Here is a 25221-nt window from a genome sequence, read left to right on the forward strand (position 1 = left end):
AAATAGCTGTAGGAATGTTGTCTATTGTTTGTATGTAGAGCAAATGATGGCACTAATGCCATCAACCATTAGTTGATGGGTATAAAAGCATTAGCCTTTTAAGTATAACTTCTTTTCCAAGTATTTTGATCTATTGCACGTGTCTTGTGTAATCGGAAGCTGTTACAGGACTCTCCAAACCACAAAGAAACAACTGAAGTAGAGCCCAGCAAGGCTCCACATATTCTCTATTGTAAAGTGACTTTGGCACTGCCTCTCCACGTACCTCTGTCCTGCCTCAGATGTATTTTGCTTTGTACTGTACTGTGTCAAGTGTTTGCAAAACACAGTGGGCCCCTTCCTCTAATAGTTTCCTTTGTCTTTTCCTTGCTTTTACCCATTTCTGTGTCACTGCCAGTGTTCCTTGTTACCACATTTCTCTTCTTTTTCTTGTTTTGACTGAAATCCATTTCTGTACAGTGAATATTTGTCATTCTTTGCTACCATGTAATTATATTCTCTGTTTTCTTTCTTTTGATTTTCCTGTCAGTCAGCTCATTCTTAGTGATGTCCATGCATACATGCAGATACTTGTCCATGTGCCAGGTACCACACACTGACCTGGTGAAGGGACAGAGAGGCATTGCTAAATGAGGGTGTTTAGTGATAAAACCCAGCAGGAGCAGTTGGCTGAGAAGTGAACCACAGACCCAGAAGCCTCTATCCAGAGGCAGGGGAGCCTAACTTGCATTTCCAAGTACGCCATCTCTTTTACCCTCACCAGAGTAACAGCTGAGAAATAGCAGAAGCCGCTAATGAACAGGTACAGGCAAGAGAGTGTTTATTTAGATAATTGCTTTTTACTTTTTCTCCTCCATCCTGTGTGCTACTGGCAACATCAGGACCTTGCTAAAAAACATACTGTCTGCTCAATTCCAGTTCCTCTCTTGGTAGCTAGAGCTGATGCAGTAAATATTGTTGTCTTTGTGCAATCAACATTTATGGGGTGACACATGGACTGGCTGAACTCCAGTGTGCTTCTTATCTATAATGTGGAGCTACTTTTTTTGACACCCTCTCAAAATGCATGCAAGATCCATGAAGGCATTCCTTCAGCTTTAATGTATAACTTATATTTTGCATATGTAGTATAGGTTAACAAACATGCTCATTTAATGATACATGATTTAGGAGTCATCTGTGGAGTTCCTCATTCAGAGATCCTAAGAACATAGACCGTGACAATGGTGTGTTTTGACCTCTTGTACAGCATAAGCTACTTGATTGCAGTCAAATCCCTGCCTACCTGCGGAGTTGGAGCAGGTTTGTAGAAAGACACTCCACCTGAGCACACAGTTTGGCTGAAGGAGGATTTACCCTGGATAAAATGATCCAGAAATAAATTTCTTTCATGCTTAAAAAGTTCTCTCTTTTTCATAACTTGAATATGAATTTTTCTAACTACAGCTCTCAGCCTTGGGAATATATATCTTTACCTGCTAGCTTAAATAGAGCTCTTCTAAGAGAAATCTGCTTTGCATATTCCCCAAAATTATTGAGTCTCCCCTTCTCCACCTCTCACCTAAACCAAAGAGGTAGGTTTCTTTGGTACTTTTTAGGCAAGTTTTTCAGACCTTGAATTATTTTTCTGTGTTTCCTTTATCTCTGCCATTATAAACGGTTTTTTAACAATGAGGTGTTAGGACAGTAAGCAGTGTTATAACAGTGGTGTTAATATTTAATATAATGGTAATTCCACTGCCCTATTCCTGTATGAGGTATAAAAGAGTCCCTAGTTTTCAAAATACAGTTTGACAGTCTGGGATTTATTCAAGGCAGCAGTGAATTAGCCAGCACAGAGCTCAGTGATGCTGCAGATAGATGGTTTCAAGATGCTGAAGATCTCTAAAACTGTCTCAGGTGTCTTTCTGCAACCCTGCATCTGGCGGGATGATACAGCAGTTATTTCTTTGTATGACTCATTATTGCTCTTTTATCTGACAATGATATTATGCTTCACTGACAGATCTGCTATCATTTAGATTGTCCGTAATTGTACTGGTGTTTTAAATGTTTACCTGTAAAGCAATAGTGGAAATTTGTTCAAGGTCAACACCACCAGTCGCCTTGGCAATTTGATTCTGGTCTTACTAATCTTACTGTCATTTGTTGGCTCTTAGTTGGTTCAAATCCTTGAATTTTCTCATAAACATGGGTGCACACATCTAGACATGCTTGCTCATCTAAATTCATGCCATAGCTTAAGTGGAACTTCAGTGTTTTACAAACTCTACATTTGTCTTCTCTATTTGTGGTATTATTGAATCCCATTCTCTTTATGGTTCTCTACAGTTTCTGGATCCAGGGCAATGGTACCACTAGGGGAATGTCTGTCTCTCATCTTGTGTTCAGGCTGTTGACTGGTCGGGCTCTCATCACTGTAGTTCTGTACCACTCTTTTAACCTATTTTTTCAGCCCATTTCTCTAATTCATAAAGCCTGTTTTGAATTCCCTTCCTGTCATCTGATTCCCTCGCTGTCCCTGTCACCTTGGCAGCATCCACAGAGTCAGTAAGAATCATTTTCAATCAGCCTCAAATTAATGAAAACAGGGAATATGACTGGATACAGACCATAAAGCTCTGCAGAACCATGTGTGAGGTTTCTTGCCTGTTTCATCCTATTAACTAGTCAGAATATGATTTTCCAACACTGTTACTCACCAAGTATTAGATTCATCCAGACCGTATTTCCTTAGCCTGAGTGGTAGTGTGGCTTACTAAAGTCAACATAATACCTGCCATTTCATCCCTGCTCATTTCATCTGTTATCCTGTTACCGAAGAACATCAGAATGTGTTCACACAGTTTGTTCTCGCCAAACCCCTACTGGCTGCTACTTGTCTCCTTGCTGTTTTCTGCTGCTTATCGATAATGTCCATAGGAAAATATTTTTCTAAGAGTAAAAGTTTATGTGACTGCTGTACAGTTCACTGTTATTTTCCCTCTTTTCTCCTCCAACGCTCTTGCATTGCGTCTTCTGAAAGATGTTAAGAAATCTTGTCTCCATCATTCCTAAATAGTCACGTTGGCACAGAAGTTATTTCAACTGTCTCCTCAAGTTTGCCCTGTTTGTTAGCCAAGTTTGTCTCACCAATCTGTCCTTTCACCCCCTTTGTGATCTTTCATTTCCTACTGTTCCTTCTAGTCTAAATTGACTATTTGTAGTGCTGGGCCTTCTCAGTGTGGTTCCTCTAATGGGTGTTTTCCTTTTCTTTATTTCTTTTTCAGTTCCTTTCAGATCATTCAGTTTCTTGTCTCTGCTTTTTAATTTTCTTCTCTTTCTAATCTGCTATGGGCTGAGTGAATACTTTCTGTTAAACTATTTGCAAGATCTTTGAATTACTGTGTCTTCTAATTTATACCACATGCTATTTGCTCTGTTGCATTATTTAATTCTCTAAAAGGTTTCAGGTAGTGTGGTTTGTGTGTATGATACTGCAAAGCACAGCTGTGTCATAGTCACCATATGCATTTACTTTCTCCTTTCTCCTTTTACTGTTGTGGGAAACAGATTTTTCCACTCCATTATTTGCAGAATCATGGATGCATGAAGGTGATGCTCTAGGGAATAACAGAGGTGTGAGAACTGCTGAATCACTCACACCCTGACATACCCTTCCTGAATGCTGCAGTACAGAGCAAGACTTGGTGCACTGTGTTGTTATTATGGGGTACACTACCCACTGGTACGTAAAAAAACAGGAAGTTCTGCTTTCTGGTAGGGCTCCAATAGTCAGACACTCAAACTCCTTGAAAATGTGGTACAAAGAAAGCGTTAACTCTGAGCTAGATACTGATGTCTGCGAAGCATGTGCATGTGTGTTTATAGCTATGAAGTTGTTCCTGGTCAAATGGATTCAAAAAGCATCTGTTCAGTTTTTATGTAGCTTCTAATTAACCAGCAATATGTATATAGGCACTGTGGATGTACATTTTAAAGACACAAGTACTGCAGCAAACGGTCACCATGATCAATACTTTTTTTTTCCTAAATTCTAGTGATGTATCTCTAAATAACGAGACATTCCTTGCTTGTTACATGACCCAAAAAGTGGAAGTCAGACTTTCCATTGATTCATGTGCATTTGTACAGCTCCATGTATAGAATTTAACCTCAAAATATGGCCCTATGATAAAAATGCAGGACTCTGAAAACATATATTCCCTGCTCTGAAAAAGAAGGAATGAAAATGCAGAAGAAAGATACTCAGAACTACAGAGACACCCGCTAACCCACAAGGTAGTGGCTCACAAGAACTTCTCGCTTATCTTTTGGTTTAGGGGATAGTATACGTGTACTCTGATGTTTGAAATAGGTTGGGAAGAATTTAATTTTTGGCTCAAGGGAGCCTCTAGTTTATTAAATATGGGTGTTCTTGCCAGAGAGCGGTTGCAGGTAGAAGCATGGTTCACTTTTCTTGAATGTATGCATTCGGGAAAGAAAACTTGGCTCTTCTGTGCTGTAATCTTTTCTGTCTCAATCTGCCTATAAGAAACATCAATAAAAAATGTCAGGTCATAACAACTGCAGGATTTGTAAGTGTGCGGCGGTATGACTGTAGCTGCCTTTAAATCTGTGAATTCAGCTGCCTTATCATGAGGCTGGCCTCTCATCAGCACTGCTGAGAGGTCTGACTTACCTGTTAATTATACAGAGAAAATTGCTGAAGTTAATGCTGTGTCTAAACGCAGTACTAACATCTGCCTGTCTTGGCAGTAAGACAGCTACCACAAATATGCAGTGCAACAGGCTGTCAAATATCTTGGCTTGTGCAGTAACTTGCTCTTCTAAGAAAAAATGTCCAGCTCAAGTTACTGCTCAGGCTGTGGGTGATCTTTCTGAGCTCTGAAGCTGTGGGATCTGTCACTCATCCATCAGCATCTGTCCTGTTCTCCCTGTGAGCATCCGTTTCTGTCTGGATGCTGCTGAGGAGGAATCAGACCCGCTGCTGAGCAGATATGGGGGAGAGTGACAGTCTTATCCTAATGAAACAATCTGGTTGTGAGATGGTTTGCATTTCTATTCCTGCTTTTGCAGGAACCTAAAACTGGACTGTTTCTTGCTGTGACTGTGGGAAGCCCCAGAGCAGTTTGCAGTTCTGTCTGCTTCCAGTCTTTGGTATAGTCTCATGCAAGTGTGTTTCAGAAAACACAGCTTTCAACTGCCTGACACTTCCCAGTCTCTTCTATTTCTTGTCTATAGGGCTATCGGTCAGATTCTTCTTGTTGGCTAACCAGTTTTAAATCTCATGGAAAAATTATCAGTCCAATATTATACAAACGTGTCTGCTCTGCCACATTAATTCATTCGTGCTTAAGATGTGAAAATAAATTGATAGAATATCAATTTGAAGTTTTTAGACTTTGAAATGATTTAAAATCTCTTAAAAGAAAGACTAGGGCTGAAACTTTGTCTCCAAGGCATCATTTTTAACTTAGCAGTAAGCTCTGATGGTCCTTTCTTTAAATTGCCTATTGTACAGATGCCTACAAAGGAAGTGCTTCTTTGGGACTGTTTCTGTTTAGTACCAGCATTTATTTCTTTTCATGTGACAGATGACTTGGCTTCTGGATCTAGTAACTACTCACTCACATACCACCAGCACAGCTTTTTGACCTACTGAGACACTGTCATTTGGTTTGGGGTGCAGCCTGCCTGCACAGAGGACAGCATGGGGTGCAGGAGCCCCATGTCCCCCAAGCCCAGATGACTCCTGGTGCATGCCTGTGTTGGCTTTGTTTGGTGTTTCAGTCAGATGAGAGGAGTGGGAGCACCAGGCTGCCTGGGCTGTATTAGCAAAGGCTGATGTTTGCGTTCTCCGTGCTGTTTCAGTGAGGCTGCCTGCAGACTGCAGGACCATTTGATATGGACTTCCATAGTGCAGCTCCTGTACTGCTGGTGGACCCCTGGAGGTCTCAGTGTCAACCGCTGCCGCGCAACCCTCCTTGTCTGTAGGATGTGCATGTGCTGTATGACCATGTTATTGAACTTTTATCATTTAATTAGTTTTTCCTTAATGGTATCTCCTTTGAGTTATTGATGGCGTTCATGAAGATTGGGTCCTGCCTGATAAACGCCAGTCGGCTGCCTGCCGCCTGGCATGCTTTCTGCATGTCATCTACAGGCTGCACTAAAGACAGTGCCACACAACTAAGATTTAAATGTCTGAAAGCCTTTCGTGTCTGTCATGATTGATACTCAGTAATTGTGGGGTTTCTTACCAAATTTCAGTTAAAGCTTCATAGATTTTTTTAATTTTTCTTTTGTTGTTCTTCTCCTTAGGCTTTGATTGTCAGACACCCTTATGAAATCTAGAGGATTGTTGGATGAAGCTGAATGAACTCTGCTTTATTCTTCAGCATAGTCGTGCTTTTCATTCACTCACAAATAAATGCCTGATTTCTGCTTGAGGGATTTATTTTTTTTATATTTTTTTTTCAAAGATGGGAAAATCAAAAAAATGAATGCAACGTTAGATTGTGGCAGTTTTATTTTAAGCAGATTTTCTGCTTTTCTTCACAATATTATCATGCAGCAGCTAAACTAATGAATATATAATTTTCTTTCCTTTCTGCTTGTCATGCCCTGCTAACATGGACCTCTACAAAGGCTCAGGTTGGTGTTGCAATCTGTCTTCATCTTATCTTATTGTTCTCATTTAGTAAAGAGGGGCTTTGATGTTGTCCTTCATTAATCAGCTTTTTTTCCCCTTCCTCTCTTTAAAATGGGATCCAACATTATGACTGCATAACAGTCATCCAGAGAGATTCCATGTTTGTTTGTTGCCCCTGAAACTATCCTTCAGCTGCAGCAAAACGTGCTGTTTCAGAAACATGGGACATTGATTTATTTATATCTACTTAAAATTGCTATGCTAGCCTAGCTTTGTGACAGGGAGACAGCACCTACAGCTTCTGGAATCAGCAGAAATGCAGTGAAACTCTCACTAATGAGTTTCTGTCTTGCTTTAGACCCTAGTATTTGACAATACAGTAAAATTGTTAGTATCTCCTCTGGATTCAAGAGTTTCTTGATAGTGAAGAAAGATAATTAAAAAATAAAATAAAAAGCAGAGCCTCAGGAACTGGCCATTTGTGATTGTATTCACATATCCTCCCTTCACACTTTAACAATCTCGACTAAATTGTCTTGCCCTGAGTGTTTCAGGTAGAAATAAATAATATCTGCATGATAGTTGCAAGGTTATACTCTGTGCTGTGTTCTGCTCCTCAAAGGCTGTAGTGACAGTAAAACCCTGAATAAAACGAGGGAGACAGGTTCACATCTGGGAGTTGTGTGTTCTCCCATATTTTCTCACACTGAATGATGCCTAAACCGATCTTACAGAAAATAAAACCACTTACAACTAGTAAATATGAATTGATAAACCTTGCTGAGCAACATGTTAGTTCTGTGTATGTGAGCTATAATGACTGGGATTTGACAGAGCTCACTTCAATTAACTTCTTAAACAAAGCATTTTCCACTCATTTCACTTAAGAATTTGAAATACAGCAGTGTCTGTCTTTGCATATTTAATCATCCATTAGAAGAAAAGAAGGGTTTTAGTAAGAGCATTGTAAAGTCCATCCAAAGAGTAGATACAGTAAAAGTATCTAAAGGCCATGGTGAGGGAAAGTGGAGCACCCAGATATCTTTATAGCAAGAATACTCTGCTGGTTTCCTAATAGCTCCTCTTTCCCTTTTCCCTCAATTTACAGCCAGAATTTTACAGTGCTGCTTTCTCTGATGGCTTCATCCTGAAATGTCTTCATCTGAACTTTTCAGTGTCTGATTTTAAGCTGAGGTGTCATCCAGTCAATGCAAGAAATAGCGCATTTCAAGATTCAGTCCCCCACTCCCTAAGGGCTCCCTTGCTAGCCTCTAATAAATGTGCTGTCTCAGTTCTTCATCCTTAGTTTTCTAATGTGTAAATTAAGATTAAAGTTGAGCAGTTTTGAGGGTCGGGCTACAAATACGTAATCAAGAGCTGGGGAAACTTCAGAGGATTGATAAGTGTTTTTACCCTTCCTACTCAGTGAAAATCATGTTTTGGCAGTGTTTTTGAAAGCTGTCACCATGGGAAGTTCCTCAGGATAATGGTAAAGGGCCTGTTTCTGCAGGAGCTTCCACAGGGCAGAGAGTGGGAATTCATGTCTTTCTGTCTGTACTATAGTAATCATTGTCCTGACTCTTAATTCATATTTTGTACGTAGAATAAAACTTATCCTTCTTCCAGCTACAAAGTTTTAGGAATGTCTAGGTTTTCTATGAACTTGGTTCAACACCATTGAAGGCTTTTTATAACCTTAACAAAACTCTAATTGATTTTCCATACCACAAAGGAGGTAAAAAAACACTAACTCCTTTGATTTGGATGTAAAGGAAAACTGAAAGTGCTGAATTTGCTTCACAAATACTTGTGTGGGTATCTGCTGTAGGCATAAAACATTCAGGAATTCCAGTAATTTCAGAAGTCTTACCGCATGCTGATCTATTCAAACTTTTGTGTTGTAAGTAATTCTTGAGCAATATTTATTTAATTTTGGTGGCTATGTGCATCATCCAAATACTGAAATACATTCATCAGTGAAACCACAGCTTTGCAAAATCAAAATTGCTTGAAAACTAATTGCTCAACCAGTTTTAATACTGGTGAGCAGTTAGCATATTTCTGGCGATTGTGATCAATATAGAAAATAGCATGAAATAAAATCAATTTTATTTTAAAGAGAACTATTTAATGTTGAAATTTTAATGAGGTCATTTCTGTGATGTAGTGTTTGTTAATGTGCAAGTACTTGTCCTTCAGATATAGACTTAATTCAGTAAAGCTTTTAAATGTGTGCTTAGATCTGCCAAATCAAACATTCACTTAGGTAATTAACAAATTCAGTACTCCCTCTTGAATTCAGTTTTAAAGAATTAAATAAAAGAAACTCCTTATTAGAAATTATCTGGTCTGGATTATATAAACTGCAAAGGCAGTTTTAGAGCGTTATAAAAATGATTCAGTTAATGTATGGGCACCTTACAACCAAAAATAGATATTTGGATGAGCTAGGTGGAATCAACAAAGAAGTCAAATTTGCAGGTAATTTCAATGGATGGACATCTTTGGAGCTGTATTTCCCACCGTGCTCCAGATCCATTTGTGTCAGGCTGGTTGCAAGAGAAGTGCTGGCTGTGATCCAGATTTCACAAAGCAGTGTCCATAAACTGGAGAGGAGGAGAGGTGACACTCCACTGCTGCCTCCTTGTGCAGCCTGGATATGCAGGGAACATAAAAATGGTTATGCAGAAACTACTAAAAGTGGGGAAATTGCTAGCCAGTCTCAATAGCAGTGGTTTTAATATCTGTGCTTGAATTTCCTTACCAGCAAGTGTCTGCAAACCAGAGCCAATCAGCTGTTTCCTATGGGATCTTTTCTAGCTTTGGTGTTATTCATGGTGGTCTCCATAGTTTAAAAGTAGGTTGTTTCTTTGGTTCTGGCTGTTTCAATGTATTAGGCCTAATGTAACCTTGGTATAAGGGCTGTGATGTGAAATGAACTTATGTTAGCAATGAATTCAGATCATTTTTATTAGAAATGAATAGCACAGAGGTTGTCCTCAGGGTTTCAGGCAACCGCTACAGTGATTAGTTTGGTTGTTCTAATATAATAAGCAGATATTGACTTTAGTTGAGGTGAACACCAAGATTTACTGTCTTGAAAGCTAAAATATTGACTGAGGGAAAACCGGAGTCAATATTTACCTTGAGAGGGAATAAATCTTGATGTTCACAGAAATATGAAGTCACTATGATTTTCAGAAATGTTGAACCTTGTTCTAGCTTACTCTGCAGGTGCTCATCAGAAAAGCTACCTGAAGTATAGGTATGAATTTCTTTTAATGAACCACATCAGTTGAGTGAATGTACTTCTTTCTATATGCCCTTTGCAAGGTCAGGATAATTCCTGACCAATATTTAAATAAGCTACAGAACATTCATTATAAATCACAGCAGAACTCCGTGGTGGTTGGAAATTTGGACTTTTCATCAAAATGCAAGTATCAGCTATTAAAAGAGAAAATAAATTAATGTTTTTATATTTTGTTGAAGTAACTGTCAATGCTTTCGATACTTTCACAGGGACTCAGGGTTTACATTGGAATGAATGGAAACCAGCTTCTTTTATTTGGGCAAGCCTTTAGCAGTTTTTCTTTCAAAGAATAGGTTTTGTCATTCTTCCCTTTAATTTATTTAGAACTGTGCCCATCAATTTGATTTTAGGATTCAGATGTTAATGTATTCCAGGTTAATCATGGCTACAAAGACTGGGACTGTGGTCCAATGGAAGTCAGCAGCAAAACTCCCATTGGCTTTCATCAGACATCATTTCACCCCTTGGTTCATTGAGCCCAAAACACAGCATGTGAATATGAATAAGAATTGAGGAAAGCAGTTAATTTCCTAAAGTGTTAAAAATATTTTGATTGTGTTTGTTTCTCTAAAGGGTTAAAGGGGATGCATTGAGGGATGGAGCCAGGCTGGTTCCCTTATCACTGAGCTCTCTGCAGCTACGCACAGGTCAGGTGTCTGCAGCTTCAAGCATCTTTTTCCACCCTGAGCAGTATGGAGCAATGGACCCATGGTCCAGTGATGTGGATTCCATTTAGTTCTTGTCCTTCAGGAGATGGATTATTATAGCGTAGCTTCATATATGTACTGGGTTTCTCAGTCTGAAGGTTTTTGTAAATGCACTGTCATAGTGCATTTGCATAAGTTTGGGGAAAGGTGATCATTAAGCAGATTATTTTCAAAGGAACTGTTGTCTTCATGCTTGGGAAAAGAAGTGGTGTAGCTGGACAAGAGACTTCTGTATCTGCAGCAGAGGTAGCAGATGGCAAATGTGATGTGGGCCAGGATACTGAAACTGCATCTAATTTGAAGCTTGGACACACTGTTGAGCCCAGGGATCCCTGGGTGCACATCCCAGGGGCCTCCAGGCTCAGACACTTTGTGTCTCTGTTTTGTGTTAGGAGTAAGGACACCACATCCTGTCCCAGCCTCTGTTCAGGTAAGGACAGAGTGCTCCCATGGACCCAGGAGGTAAGAAGTGATTCCAGGTTCCCTTGGTTGGTGGTGCCCAAAGAACACCAAAGCTTAGCCAATATCCTTTGAAAACAGACAGTCAAGAACATCATCTGTTTGACCTCCTTAGGTACCACAGCTGTTAGCAAAAGACAGTAATGAAAAGCTTTAAGGTCTGTTGGGTTTTTGGTATTGTTTTCTTTTTTCAAATAAAAAAAAAAAGAAAAAAAAAGAAAAGAGGAATTGGAAGTGATAGAAAATAAATGATGGCAAGCCAGGAGAGAGAAATGGGAGGAAAACATTGTCCTGTGGAGAAAAGGACCACATGCCACGTCACCATGGTTTTTAAATGCAAAGATAGAGTCACAAATTAAATTCACAGCTTCTGAAGTGCATACCCACAGAGTTTCACTCATGGAAATCTTATATCTCTTCGAGATTCCCATTTAGAAGTGTAACGGAGTTTACTGATACATGTTGTAACTTGCTCTGAAGAAATTTGTCCCTGCCAATGACACTTGGTGTTTATTTACACTTTCCTGGTGTCCCAGAAGTACTGCTGGAGATGGCACTGCTCAGTGCCACAATGCAGGGTAGAGGAGAGAGGTTCACAGAATGTTCAGTGGTCAGCATAATAATGTAGGAAAACAGGTTATTTGTTACAGTTATATTCCAGGTTTTTGGTGGTGAGTGTAATCTGGGAATCCTGGCCCAACTGGAAGTACTGAATGGGTCAGCAGCAGACTGCCTGGGTATGGAGGTACTTCAGGGATTGCACAGCAAGCATTGAGTGCCTTCGCTGCTCCTGCACAGAATGGGATATGTGACAGAGAAGGAGAGCTGGTGTAGCTTCATGTGTAATCATACTGTCTTGACATTATTAGACAGCAGAATACAAATGTTCTGTTAATGGCTTTATTATTGCTATCCTGCCTGCTCTTGAAAGAGCATATTTTAAATATCACTTCATATTACATGTATTTGTGTCACTGCACATGTGATCTGTTTTGTCATCACACATTTCCTTGGATAGATTTTAGTTCATGTGACATCCCATCCCTGCCCAAACCCTGCTGGCTTCCTTACACTGGAATCGCATCAGGTAAATGCTACAGAAGGTTTTGACCTCCAAAACACAGTTGTGGTAAATTGCTGGTGTTAGGCCTGTACTGCTATCCACAGCGAGGGTGTGCTGGTTTGGAGAGGTCTGAGGTTTAATGGATTTTAACACAGAGCAATGAGAGGTCACTGAGACAACAATGTGGGATTTTCCAAGGTCTTAGTCTTATCTGAGTGAGGAGCAGAGGCTTCTTGCTGCAGGCAGTAGGGGTGAGTGCTGAAAGGCTGCCAGTGCTCACATCCTGATCTGTGGGATTCACAGTGATAGCCTCTAACCCTGAGGAAGGGTTATTAATTAGAGAAGGGGAAAGGATCTTAAATCCTTAAAGCCACTGTTTGTGTTGTGCCTGCCCTGGCTACCCCACTGTACTTACAAAGGGGCACAGACAGCATGTGCACCATCACCTCCCAGCCGCTCTCAACCTTGTCTTTCTCTCCAAAAGTCTAAAAACCAGGAACAAGTGCTCACCTGACTCTTAATAAGTGTATTAGTAAATAAGTTTTACCTCCCTTAACACTGCACAGTGAGATATCTCCTCTGCAGGTTGCAGATTTCGTGTCTGCTAGCAGCCAGCTCTTGCAATGTTTAGTGCTTCACTCTCTCCCAGTTTTGCCTCCCCTCTGCAATGAGGGAAACTCTGATCATGCCTCAAGCACACATTTCCCTCTTCAACTAATCGTCTCCTGCAGACAGCAGTATGTTTTGTCAGACAGCATAGGCAGAGTGTAGTTTTTCCTTCTACCCTGTGGAGCAGGGAAACCAATAAATACTGCCTGTCTCTACATCCATCTCCTGGCTGTCTTTGGGGAACGTGAAGGCTTCACAGTGCCTAAAAAGGGATTTTTATTCTCCCTGGTGTGTGCAGGGAAATGACTGCAGGAGTCAGTAACTCTCCAAAGGTGACAGGATAGCTGGGGCAGGACAGTGGCTTTGGGTGGGCTCAGTGTGCTGCCTGATGCATCCCCCCACACTGGCAGTCTCCCTGTTTGCTGGTGCCCAGTACTTGCTCAGCAGGTACTTCCTCTCTTTACTCTTGGTGTACATCTGTTAATAAGCATGACTGTACAGCTAATTAATGACACGTGGTGCTCCTTGCTCAGTCTAGGAAACTTAGCACTTTGCAGAATACACAGATACCTATAGTTAGGCCAGATACTGCCACCTTAGCATGCAGAAGTCATTAGCCCGTATCGAGCAACTGAGGACCACTGTGATCTTTCGCAGACCTTTGTGCAGGTCCAGCAGAAGCTGGAAATGTCACTCAGCTCTGGTGCTCCCCCAGATGGTGCAGGGTGGCCCCACTTGCTTCTGCAAGAAGGTTGTTGTACCAAACATTATCTCTGTGTGTATTTCATCCCTGAAATAGTAGTTCCAATAAATTTTGCGCGTTCTCATTGTTATTTGTGCACAGACCGTGAAAAAGGATTTGTGCTTAGTAATAAGTAGGAAAAATGGTACTAATTTTACTACTGCCTTTTCTCCCTTCGATTCCATCCCCTTCCTCTGCATAAAATGTGATGCTCTTACTAGTTCATGCCATACTTGCCTCTGCCAGTCCTGACTTCTGGTCCCTCTTTCTTTTCTCCTTCACATATTTTGCACTTTTCAGTTTCTCTTACTTTCTTCTTTGCTAAACTTGTGCACAATGTATATGCAGACCCACAATTAAAATTAGTTTGTGGCATTTTCTGTTCCTGAATACTTTTCTTTAGCAAGTTATCTTCATTTTATTTGGTATGAAGGTGATTTTCAGGTGGGGCACCAGTTTTGTTTTCAAACCAGTGCCTTGATCTCATTTGCCTACCTCCAAAATGTTGCAAGTAAGATTTCTTTATTGTTGTGGCCACAGCATGCATAGTCACAGTCTGCTATTTTAAAATGAAGCTATAATTTATTAAACCTGATTTATTTTTGGGGGGGAGGGGGACTAGACAGGAGAGGTGGTAGCTGGGTGGAAAGCTATTGATTTACAGTAATTTTAATGATGAGAACTGAATGGCTCCACAGCAGCAAGACCAAGGAGATTTTGGTGTGTAGAAGGAGAAATTTTAGATGTGCTGTAGTTTTCCAGGGCAGTACATTGTGCTTCATCCAAAGCAACAGAGAACACTGTATCTTCAAATCAGCTTCTGCAGGCATGCCAGATTAAAAATAAATAACTTTTATTCATTATTGTAATAGAACTGTTCATGCATTCATTTGTTTAATCCTAAAGACCTGCTAAAGTACTGTATCTCAGTATCTCAGTGTGCTGTATCTCTGTATCTCAGTGTGCTGCTTCTAACAACCTGGGTATCTGGCACCTTTTAAAAAAGTTTATCAGGCTTTTGGCTGTATTTTTCTCTCTACATAGACACCACAGCTCAGGAACACACAGTCATGTTTGCTTAGATGTGTCAGAGTTGATTAGATGTGTTCCCACTTGCAGGGAAAAAAACATTTACAGGTTTTGTGTATAAAAATGAAATTTATAGGATGCATGAAATTTCATTCTTTTATGATAAATGACTTACAAGGATATGTCAGAAGCAAAGGTAAATGAGTGCTGATTTTAAGTTTGCACCTTCTGAAACACGAAAGGATGCAGTGCTTACAGTCCTGGTGAATAACGTGTGATAGATTATAGCAAGAGCAGTTGGAGCAAATGAAATTGTAATGGAGTTCCTCTTCTGGCTGCAGGAAATAGCGGTTATTTGTCCTGTTTCCTAAGATGCTGCTTACATACTACTGTTTATTATATACTTAGAAATCCTGTGGCAAGTCAATAAGGAATAAATGAACTTAAAGCTATTGCAATATCCATCACATAATTAGAATAAGGAGTGTAAGCCAGGATGATTTTCAGTATACTCTTTCCTGGCTTTGGCTGAAGCATTTCTGCAGAGATGCTAACCTGTATAATTCAGATGAACAGTTTTGATTCTTTCCTCTTGCAGGTGTATGAGGCAGTCCCATGCTACAGTGAGTGCAATCAGTATTCTTGGGTAGTAGAACCATGGTCTCCATGCAAAATCAAGAGTGAACAAAATTCCCTCCACTGTGGAGAAGGAATGCAAACAAGAAAAGTCAGGTGCGTGAAGACAAAAGCACAGGTACTCCAGATTAAAAAGAGCTGATACATACTTGCATAAAGCTGCAGTATCTGGCCATCTGACAGTGAGTATGTTGCTGACTCCAGTGCATTTCAAATGAAAATAAACATGCATGTATGTGTAATGGTTTACAGGAAAAGCATCTCAGAGATGCAGCCTTGTGTTACGATCAGGATGTCTTTCAGGAAGAAGGCATGAAATTTAAATTAGAATTCTTCAACCTAAATGCCATATATATACATAAAACCCCCTGAGGGGCAAATCCTCCATATTCTAATTTGCTAACGTTTTCCCCAAGTAATGGCACTGCACACACCAGAGTGTCATTCATTAGTAGTGAATATTCATTCCCCAGGCGTGGGGAAATGGTGAGTTATCTCCAAATGTTCAGATGTTTCTTTCAGGAGCACAAAGGTATGTTCTTGCTGACTGTCATTTTCTGTTTGCTCACCTCTCTTCTAATCAAAGTTTAAATTCCTCTGTATGAAGTCTGAAATGTTTCTTTAAAGTAGTTGTTATTGAAATCTGTAACAGAAGCATGTTGTGTGCGTAGCTGTTTTTGATTTGTATTAACGTGATGAACTCTACTTTTTGACCAGCCATACTCCATATAGCTATTGTGTTACATATGGTGTCCTATATGGGCTCAAGAGGACCTGTTTATATCCATTACTTCTGTGGTACAGTGATGATCCTCTAATGAAAATGTTTTCTGTGTAGGTGTGTGAGTACTGCTGAGGACCACAGAGGGGAGACTGTGCCCAGTGCACTGTGTAATCAGGCTGAAATCCCAGACGTGATGCAGAAGTGTAGTTTGTACTGTCCCAGTGAGTGTGTAGTGTCTGACTGGGGGCAGTGGAGCAAGTGCCCGCAGGTAGGCTCTCTTGCTTGTGTGTCTGTGCCAATTCTCATGCGTCGGTCTTCGCTGTCCATCAGCCACTTCAGAACATAGTTATTTTCTGAAAAATTAAATTATTTAGCATGGTTGAATCTGGAGATACTTCTACAGAGACTGAGCTATATAAAGTTAGGTAGTAAAACACATAGCTATTACTATGCCAGTTGATTCAACCCATCTTTCTACTTGGTCTGTGGGAGAGGACCCACACAAGAAGAGCGGTGGAAGGGACCAGTATTCTTGCTCCAGTAAGGGCTGTGTTAGTAAATATTTACAGGGGAGATACATTACAGGGGACATATTTACAAGGAGATGTCTGTGAGTAATGCATGACTGCCATAACAACCTGCTGGTAAAGTGTGGTGGTGGCACTCCTCTGGAAAAGTCTTTGGCCTGCGGGAAAGACAGCTCTCCCTTCCCAACAGACACTATTTCTGTCCAGTGTCTACTCCTCCTCAGAACCTTGAGGGAAGATCTGAGGCAACAGCAACAGAAAGGCATGGCAGCAAGATGCCTGAACAATTTGTCACGTCACAAAACACTTGAAACTTCGTGAATTATGCAGGGATTCAAGCCACTGCCAAGTGCTCTGTGTTTTCCTAAGTGTATGAGATGGAAAGAAGCTGCAAATTCTGTCTTGTGAAAACTCTCTGGCCTCAAAGCATATAATTTCAAACTGATTGTTTCTCTCTTTCTCAGTGTTAAAATAGTTGTCAGGTTTAATGTCAGGGTTTTTTTAACAGACTTGCTTGATGTACTTAAGTGACAAACATGTATTCATTGCCCCTGTGTTAACTCAGCCATTATCAAAAGTCTGAATTATTATTGGACAGGTATATATACTACTGCTGACATAGGTAATTTCCTTCCATAATATTTTGTGTAGCGTATCAATATTCTGAGTAAGAACATGTCAAATAAAACCTTGTGTTTCATTTCCTGCATTCGCCTCCTCTTTTGATGAAGTATCTTCATCTTTGATGAAGTCTTGCACCAATACAGGTGCTCGGATACCTTTCAGTGTCCCACTGTCGTTGGGCTGTTTCTTTGCCATGGACTTTTCTTTTTCACAGATAGATTTTCTTCCTTTCAGCATGCAGTAAACAGATGCAGAGATCCTCAGGCCACTGGGTATTTTTCAGGTGCCTTGGTGGCAGTCACTTGGTTATGAAGGACAGCTTGAAGCTTTAAGCACCCTAGTGTCCTTACAGGGAGACACCCTGAGTTTTTACATGAACGCTCCTTTTTGGTAATGGTGAAGCAGGAAAGGGGTGCCCAGAACTTGTGGGCTGCACTCCATCAGGCAGCATAGGTCTTGGCAGTCGCAGGCTGAGTGCCACAGTCCCTGTGTGTCCTTGTACATTCCTTTGCCATAGTTGATGTTAATTCACAAATGCAAGGGCATCTGTATGCCAATCCAATTAACTGAACAATATGCTTTCACAAGCTGTTCTGCAATGCTTTGTTGTGAAACTGAGATGACTGTGTGCTGATGGAGCATGTGTTTAAATAGTTCTGTCCAGATATGAGGCAATAAACAGCTTGAAGTTTTATGGACAGATAAAACCCTCTTCTGACGAATTTACAGCAGTGCTGTCTCCCTGTTATAGCTACTTTGGCCATTTGTGTTTGGTTTTGAGAGGACCACACAGCACAGTCCCTCTCAGGCTGCACATGCTTAGCATCTCCACAGCAACCGCTGGGCTTGCTCTAAAGGGCAGAATGGCTGTACTATGACAGACAGTGGTGTATCTTCAGTATGTGTAGGGATACTTGTCTAATGGGGTAGGGATCAAAGGAAACGTGGTGGCCAGGAGTGAGGCATCACCAGGGTAATTAATTCAACCCTTCAGCTCTAGAGTTGCCACTAGGAAAGGAGGTCACTGAGGATGGCCACGAGCTGGTGGACATGGTCAGTGGAGTTACAAAGGCAATGGAGCCTGCAGAGGATCCTGCTTTGTTTATAAGAGCTACGTGTGGTCACTTGAATAGCTCCACTGGTTGTGAGTGTGAGCTTGTGTCTGGACCTTGCACAGAGACCCTACATATAGACACCCAAATATAGGAGTCTGCATCTGAAGCTGAATCTCATGTGAAATCTTTTGGCCAGATCTGCTGTGTCTTCAGCCTTGTGTCGAATGTCTTCCCACAGTGCCCAAAAGCACATCAGTAAGTTTGTGTGCATACAGCCTCCTGCTCATTCGGGCTGCCTTTTTAATTGTGTTAGAGGGAATTTTGCTCTATAGTTGGTATACTCATGCATGGTGTCTAACTCATGCCAAACTGGAAGTAAAGGCCTGTCTTTTGAGGATGAATATTCACCAAAAATCCATTTTCTAAATATGGCTCCTTTCTCTTCTCTTCATATCAAGTAATATGAAAAATTTTCAGAATCACATCATATTGGACTGGAAGACCACTATATTCAGGATGCTCTTCTTCAAGCAGGTTTATATTTCATACCAAAATAGTTGGCACTCTTATAGCACTTTGGTGAGGCAGCTGCCAAAGAGCATTCCAGGAAAACCTTCCTTTATCTTTGGTCATGTTTGACTTCCTGGAGATAAAGTGGATTTATAAAACTTGGCACATGCTGGTTTTTAAGATGAGCAATCACAATTTCAGCCTCATCTTTGCCCAAGTAGCTCTTTAACTTGAGATATTTGCCAGAGATTTTGGTCAGATCTATTGAAAAGAAAAAAAATGATTCTTTAGAGTTCTTTTCCAGTCGCTTTGGTGTTCTGCTCGTATTTTATGGTGTTGATAATAAATTCATCCTGATAGCAGAATAACTAACTCTTATCAGCTGAATATAAAAAGGCCTTTTAGATTATCTAGTGTACCTTTTGTCAATATGTTATTGTACTCTGATGCTTTCTAGATTATTATTTGGATTTATCTTGTAGCAATACTCTACCCATGTGAATTTTCCACTTTCAGCATGGTAAATGCTCTTGAATCGCATTGAAATCAGTGAGTCATAAAGGTGGGGACTGCTTTGTCAATGGGGAGTATTTCCTTCAATACTTCTTTCTGCTAAAACATTGTATTTGTTCTTCCTTTTGTGGCTGCATTTCCCTTTTGCTTTTAAATATTTATATTTCTAGGGTGGTCTTTTGTAATTTCAGATGGTCCCACAATTCTCTAATGTGTATTTTCCAAGTGAATGGCAGTTTTTGCATCTTGGTTATATTGCCATTTAATACTGCTGTACAAAGCTAAATTTTAATATTTCCTCTAATGGCGCTTTGCTGTGACCCAGAAATGCAGTTGTCTGAACTGTAATACCACGAGGTTACCTCTGAGATTTTGTATCATTACTGAATTCAAGAAACTCATGATTACTTATTTAAGGCTTCCCTGTTATTCTCACATTCTCTATTGTGAGAAGTAAATTCAAAATGGTTTTCCTTCTGATTGAAGACTGGTTTTTGGCTCATAAAGTTTTCTTCTTTGACAATAAGTAACATCCATGTAACTTAAATATCAGGGGTTTAAAGCCATTTAAAATAACAGTTTGAATCTTGCTAGTTAGAAAAAAAAATGATGAGCAAATTGGATTGACTTGCATTTTGCTTCAGAGATTTCATATTCATTCCAGCTACAATAGCATGTTCAGTCAGACATCATCACTTGATTGCCTAAAGACCCAGCTAAACAATCTGGAAACTGAAATCCTATCAACTCTGTTACATATTCAGTGATCGAATAACACGTACTTCCTGTGGTGCCTCAACTTTGTATTCATCTGACTTGGAAATGTAATTAATTGACTTCAATTGAATTCATCAAAGCATTCTTAGAAGGAGTTAATATGTGAGTTGTGCTACAAGTCTCTGAAATAATTACCTCAAATTTATTTTGTTAGCTCTCTGTTGTGTGGATAGCTGTCACAGCCCCTGTGGCCGATCAGAGTGGCCTCCTTGTTTGCCTCAGCTGTTGGCATTTCTAGCAGCTAATTCCAAGAGGTCTGAAATTAGCTAATTATAGGAGGTTACATGTGTAGTGAGTGAGAACAGCTGTCTCTGTTTCAGCGAGCATTTTCCTCATGGATCAGTAGCAATGTACAATGCTCAGGACTTGAGACAATTGAATTATTATTCTCTTGAATCTGGGGGGGCGTGTAATACTGCCGCAACTGATTGCATTAAAAGTGGCACCAGGCAATACAGCCAACCCCCAGGTTATGTAGTTACTTTCATTATAAATATAAGTTGGAGTCATTAGCTTGGAAATGCCAACTGGAAGAGAAATTGTGGACTCCTGTAGAGATGGAGCTCACTGTGTGTGTTACCTAACTCTTCATCACAACTGGTACCTTTATATGTAGGTTTGGCAGAGAGCTCGCAATATGGAGACTGGATTGGAGAATGAAGCTTGCACAGAGTTGTATTTCTAGTCCAAAAGAGAATTTATTCAGGTCAAGCATGAGAATTGTGCTAGTCTGAGGCTTTCTGTAAGAGCATACACTGCTCCTTATGCATAGCTGTAGCTTGGTTTTTTTTAATAGCTTTATAAAAAAGTTGGTAACTGCTGAATTTTTAGATTCATTTTTTATTTTTATTCATCTCTATTAATCATTTTTTTAAAGTAATCATTATTTATTGAGGCAGATAAGGTTTTAGAACCTAGATGCATCTCAAAAAGAAAATTTATGCAAATGCATTTTCATTTCAAAAGACTGCTTATGTTATTATAAATGACTTGTTAAATTGTTACAAAACATCCACATTGGCATGAACAATATAATGGTTCATTGCATTGTTAAAAATAGTCAAATCTTGTTGCTGCCAATGCATTTACCTGAGTTTGAGGTTGTGTTTCCTTATGAATAGCCAGTTAAATATAACGTGGCCAGCTATTTATAGTGCACTATGCATTATACAATCTGTTTGATAAATTAAACAGCTTAAAGGACTCTCTAATGGGTTACAGTGCTTGTATTGTACAATTATGATGCATGTGAAAGCCTGGATCAATGGACAGCTTTTAAAATCCATCACAAGGAGAGTCTAATAATGTAAATTAATGTGTGATATGTTAACAGCTCTTACCCTGGACCTTGGCATTCATAACTTTTCAGTTTTGTTTAAGATATTATTCTTGTCTTCCAGAACAAACTTTTTGTGCTTTGTCTGTTCTCCTACTGGCTACAGCAAAGGCTGGGTACATCCTTTGTGCATGTTTGTGTCCCTCACTTTTTACATTACCTTAAAATAGTGACAAGTGATCATAGTAGAGAACTGTGATTGGCTAAAAGAAGTGTTAAAAAATGCAGTACATAATACTGCCAAGAATTCCTCCATAGAATCAAAATGAAGGCTTTTACAATTTCTGAATGGTCCTTTGGAAAAAGCTCTGCATCCTTTCTAACTTAAAATTTTATATGCCTCCCACTGCTTCAGAGTATTTTGTTTTTGTAGTGGTTTATATAACCTGGCCTATAGATCCCAGGCTCTAGCTCACCTTTTCACACTTCATGGAAAAGGATAAAGTAAATGATGAGATTTAATACAATAAAGTAGGCTGGGGCAGTTTAATTACACAGCTAAACAAACTCTGTGTCTGTATATGACATCCTACTCTGTAGGTTATTAATGTGCGACCCGAGTTAGGTCCCCATTATTATTTTTATCCAGAAATTAATTCCATTCCTATCACCGATTCCAAAGGAATCATGTGCCTGAATTACACCCCCTATTGCTTACACTCATCAAGAAGGAACCTGGACTAAATCCAACAAACCGTATAGTCTGTAAAATTTAACTGCTACACAGAGTTAGCACATAACCTTGAAGGTATATTAGAGTTCTCCAAGCCTCTCACCTTCTACCTCTATGCATCACAGTCACCTCAGTGTCTTAGGACTTTTGTCATCTGTTCATGGCAAATTGGCACCTATATTCATCATCCTTCTTTGATCCTTGAATCTTTATAATTATTCCTGGGTGGTGTCAGAAGTGGGTTTCGATTGTTCAGAATTGGGGCAGAAGTTGGACAGTGGTTTTCCACTTGCTCTGATGGTCCTCAGGCTGCAATAAGAATTACTTTTCCTTCCTGGTAGCCCCAGCTGTCTGGCAGAGCAGAGCCTCTGGAAAAATCAAGTGGAGGTGCTAACAGAGTTGCTGTTACTGCAGTTTACTGGAGATTTGCCTAGAGCCAAGACCTAAGTGAGAGGCTGAATTTCACCCCGTCTTCTTTTTATCTTTCTTCTACGTGAACTCTGTGCAAGAATTGCTTGATCTGGACCCTGCCACGTATCCGCAAGGTCTGTGCATGTGGAGAGCTTTCAGCATCTGCAAGTGATTCTGCATTGCCCTCAGTTTAACCATCACCTGATTTTGACACTGCCTAAATCCACTCTAATAAATTGTTGCAATCTATCACCTTGAAGATTTGCTGTTAGGAGATCTGCTGTTATGCCCAATTCTACCCCATCAGTACATACCAAATTCTCCAAGAATAGAGACTGTTTGTGGGATTTATAACCACAGGCATAAAAATAAATATCATGACCATAAAGAGATGATCTCAGAAATACAAGTCAAAGTCAAACTCCCACTACTGAACACTGCCGTTGTATGTACCTGCCTTTCTCTTAAGAGTGTTGTTGGCTGTCCATTTTCAGCTTTCCTTGTTCTTCCACTGTGGAAGTGTTGGATAATGCTGAGCACAAACCAGTTATGATTACTTTACAGGAGGTAATGGCTGACTTAATGTAAAAATAATTGAAAAAAAGCTTAATCTGATCACTGAAAGTAGTAGTTATTAATAGAACAGTGGGAAGTAAAACAGTGTCTTTGAAAGTATAGCATCCACTCAGTGGGAAGAGAGGAGTTGTAAATGAATATACTCAGTAACGGATTGCTGAATCACAGTGGGTTTTATTTATTTTAAACCCCCCAAATTGTAGATTCATATATGCTTGTGACAAGAAACTGGGATTCCTAATGGGGTAGAGCAGATCCAGTCTTGATCCATGAACGGCACCATCACTTTTTCGTATGGAAGAGTATTTGAACAGTCAATTGGTTTTGTCATTTTTTCCATTTGTGAGAATATTCAGAATCAACCCCTTCTATAATCTTGCCCAAATCTTAATTAATGCTGAGATGATTTCTTACTTTAATTACACAAATAATATTTGTTTCTTTCTATGCCTTTGCTATAATATTACTGACTGCTGTGTCTGTCCTACCTCCTAAAAATGTAATTTGCCATTGATGGTGACTGGTTTTTCACTTGGTATTTTTTAAGATACTAATTCAGGACTAGATGCATACCATTGGTAGTGATAGCAGTGGTGATAGTAGTGACATAATACCTTCCTTTTACTGTGCAGCTTGCACATGTCTGTTACTGCTTGTTAACACCCTCAGCAGCTCCCCACTGTCACCATTCACATCCCTGAACCACTTTGAGTCTGCCAAGCCATTCCTCAACCTTTGCCATGAAATCAATACTTAATTTTTCCAGCCTGGAATTTTGGAGAGGTCCTGCAAAAGTTGTGCACCAAATCCCATGGGTTTCCAGGGTAACTGGATGCTCCTCTCCCTCTTGCTCCTTTGAAAATTCCAACTTTCATCTTTTTCTTTGCAAGTCATTCCCTCCTACTGCTTATTCAGTTCCATATGTATGTGGCTCAAGTTTTTTACATAGTTAACTTGAAAGAGTAAGGCCAGAAAATCAATTATAAAACTAAATTGACTTCTCAATTGACATAAAGAGAAATTCAACAAACAATATTACAGGATATTAGTTACAGTTTGCCGACTTTGAATTTTTGCATGTTTCCCATGTACTCATCTTGATTAAATGAACATATTTTCTACAGAGATTCTTTATTATTCAGAACTAGTAAAAGTGGGGAGCTTATCACATCAGCTCTGGCTTCTGAACAACATGGCTCATCAGCACAGTGAGAATGGTAGCTTCAGAGCTGCAGTAAACCAGTCTCTTATTTGGATCCTGGCAAACACCAGATAGATTTTTACCTGTTAGATTGGTCTGCTACCCACCAGGAGGATAACTGAGTGGGAAAATGGTCCTGATCGCCAGGAAATTTTCGGGGGGGCTGTATGATAGCATGTGCAGCACGGAGCTGCATCAATGCCCTGTAATCAAGCTCAGCAGGACGCGTGCTAGACGGGTGCATGCTATTTTATTTAAAGAAGTTACTTATCTACAAATGAGACATATTTTCTGTCTACAGGTTCATATTTTGAAGGGAGCAAAAGCAGGTCTTTCTGAGATGGCACAGACTCAGCTTCTGTCACAGCATTTATTGGGATTTTTTCCCTTTGGTGACATAATGCAGAGAAATATTAATTAGGAGTAGCTACTGAGATACCTTCTTTGATTCTTTTTGTTTGTTTTGTTTTGTTGGCAAATCACTTAAGTTATTAGTGTTAGTTGTGAGGACAGGCAATCAGATTAGTTGTGGAGAAGGTAGTAAACTATTGGTAAACACTTAGCATAGGTTTAATTTTCAGATAATTAAGAGAAATTGATTATTTTAGATGACTGTGGATATTCAAATAAGATTAACATTTAAAATTATTTGACAAGGTCTGTGTCAGCAATAAGGACATAATAGAATTTCCTTCACACTGTGTAAACGTAAGGAATATTGTCCCTGAGCATACATTTTTAAAACCAGACCAGAATTTTTTCCTATTTTTCGTGATATTCATTCTGTTTAGTTACACTATCATCTGTGCAACTAATCCAGTTTTAGCAGTCCAAGAGACAGATTTATGCTGCAATGCCATTGCATTTTTCTTTAATATTCACAATACAGGAATTATCCATGCTTTATCCATGTAGGGTTCAATGTTAGCAGTCAGTTGCATGATAATAAGCCTGTGGTTTTGAAATGTTTGTTATTTTTTGTAATTAAACCACTCTAGTAGAAAAATCATGTTTTAAATTCCCAAGCGTTTATGAAAATGCATTGGGTTTTCTTTTGTTGTTGTTATTTTCTGTTCCTGAG

The 25221-nt window shown here is 39.7% G+C and overlaps 1 protein-coding gene across 3 annotated transcripts in view; it reads left to right on the forward strand.

Annotated features, from left to right (window-relative positions):
* The window catches only part of THSD7B (thrombospondin type 1 domain containing 7B), a 349927-nt gene that overhangs the window by 297159 nt on the left and 27547 nt on the right, over nucleotides 1-25221 (forward strand). For all 3 annotated transcript variants that reach the window (XM_061354342.1, XM_061354341.1, XM_061354343.1), the window contains 2 exons: nucleotides 15176-15309; nucleotides 16052-16205. In XM_061354342.1, the coding sequence (XP_061210326.1) occupies nucleotides 15176-15309; nucleotides 16052-16205 (288 nt within the window). The remainder of the gene's footprint in view (nucleotides 1-15175; nucleotides 15310-16051; nucleotides 16206-25221) is intronic.

Source organism: Neopsephotus bourkii, unplaced genomic scaffold (assembly GCF_033783945.1).
Source record: "Neopsephotus bourkii isolate Nb327-2 ecotype Australia unplaced genomic scaffold, CSIRO-AGI_Nbou_v1 NB_730, whole genome shotgun sequence".
In the NCBI taxonomy this organism is placed as follows: Eukaryota; Metazoa; Chordata; class Aves; order Psittaciformes; family Psittacidae; genus Neopsephotus; species Neopsephotus bourkii.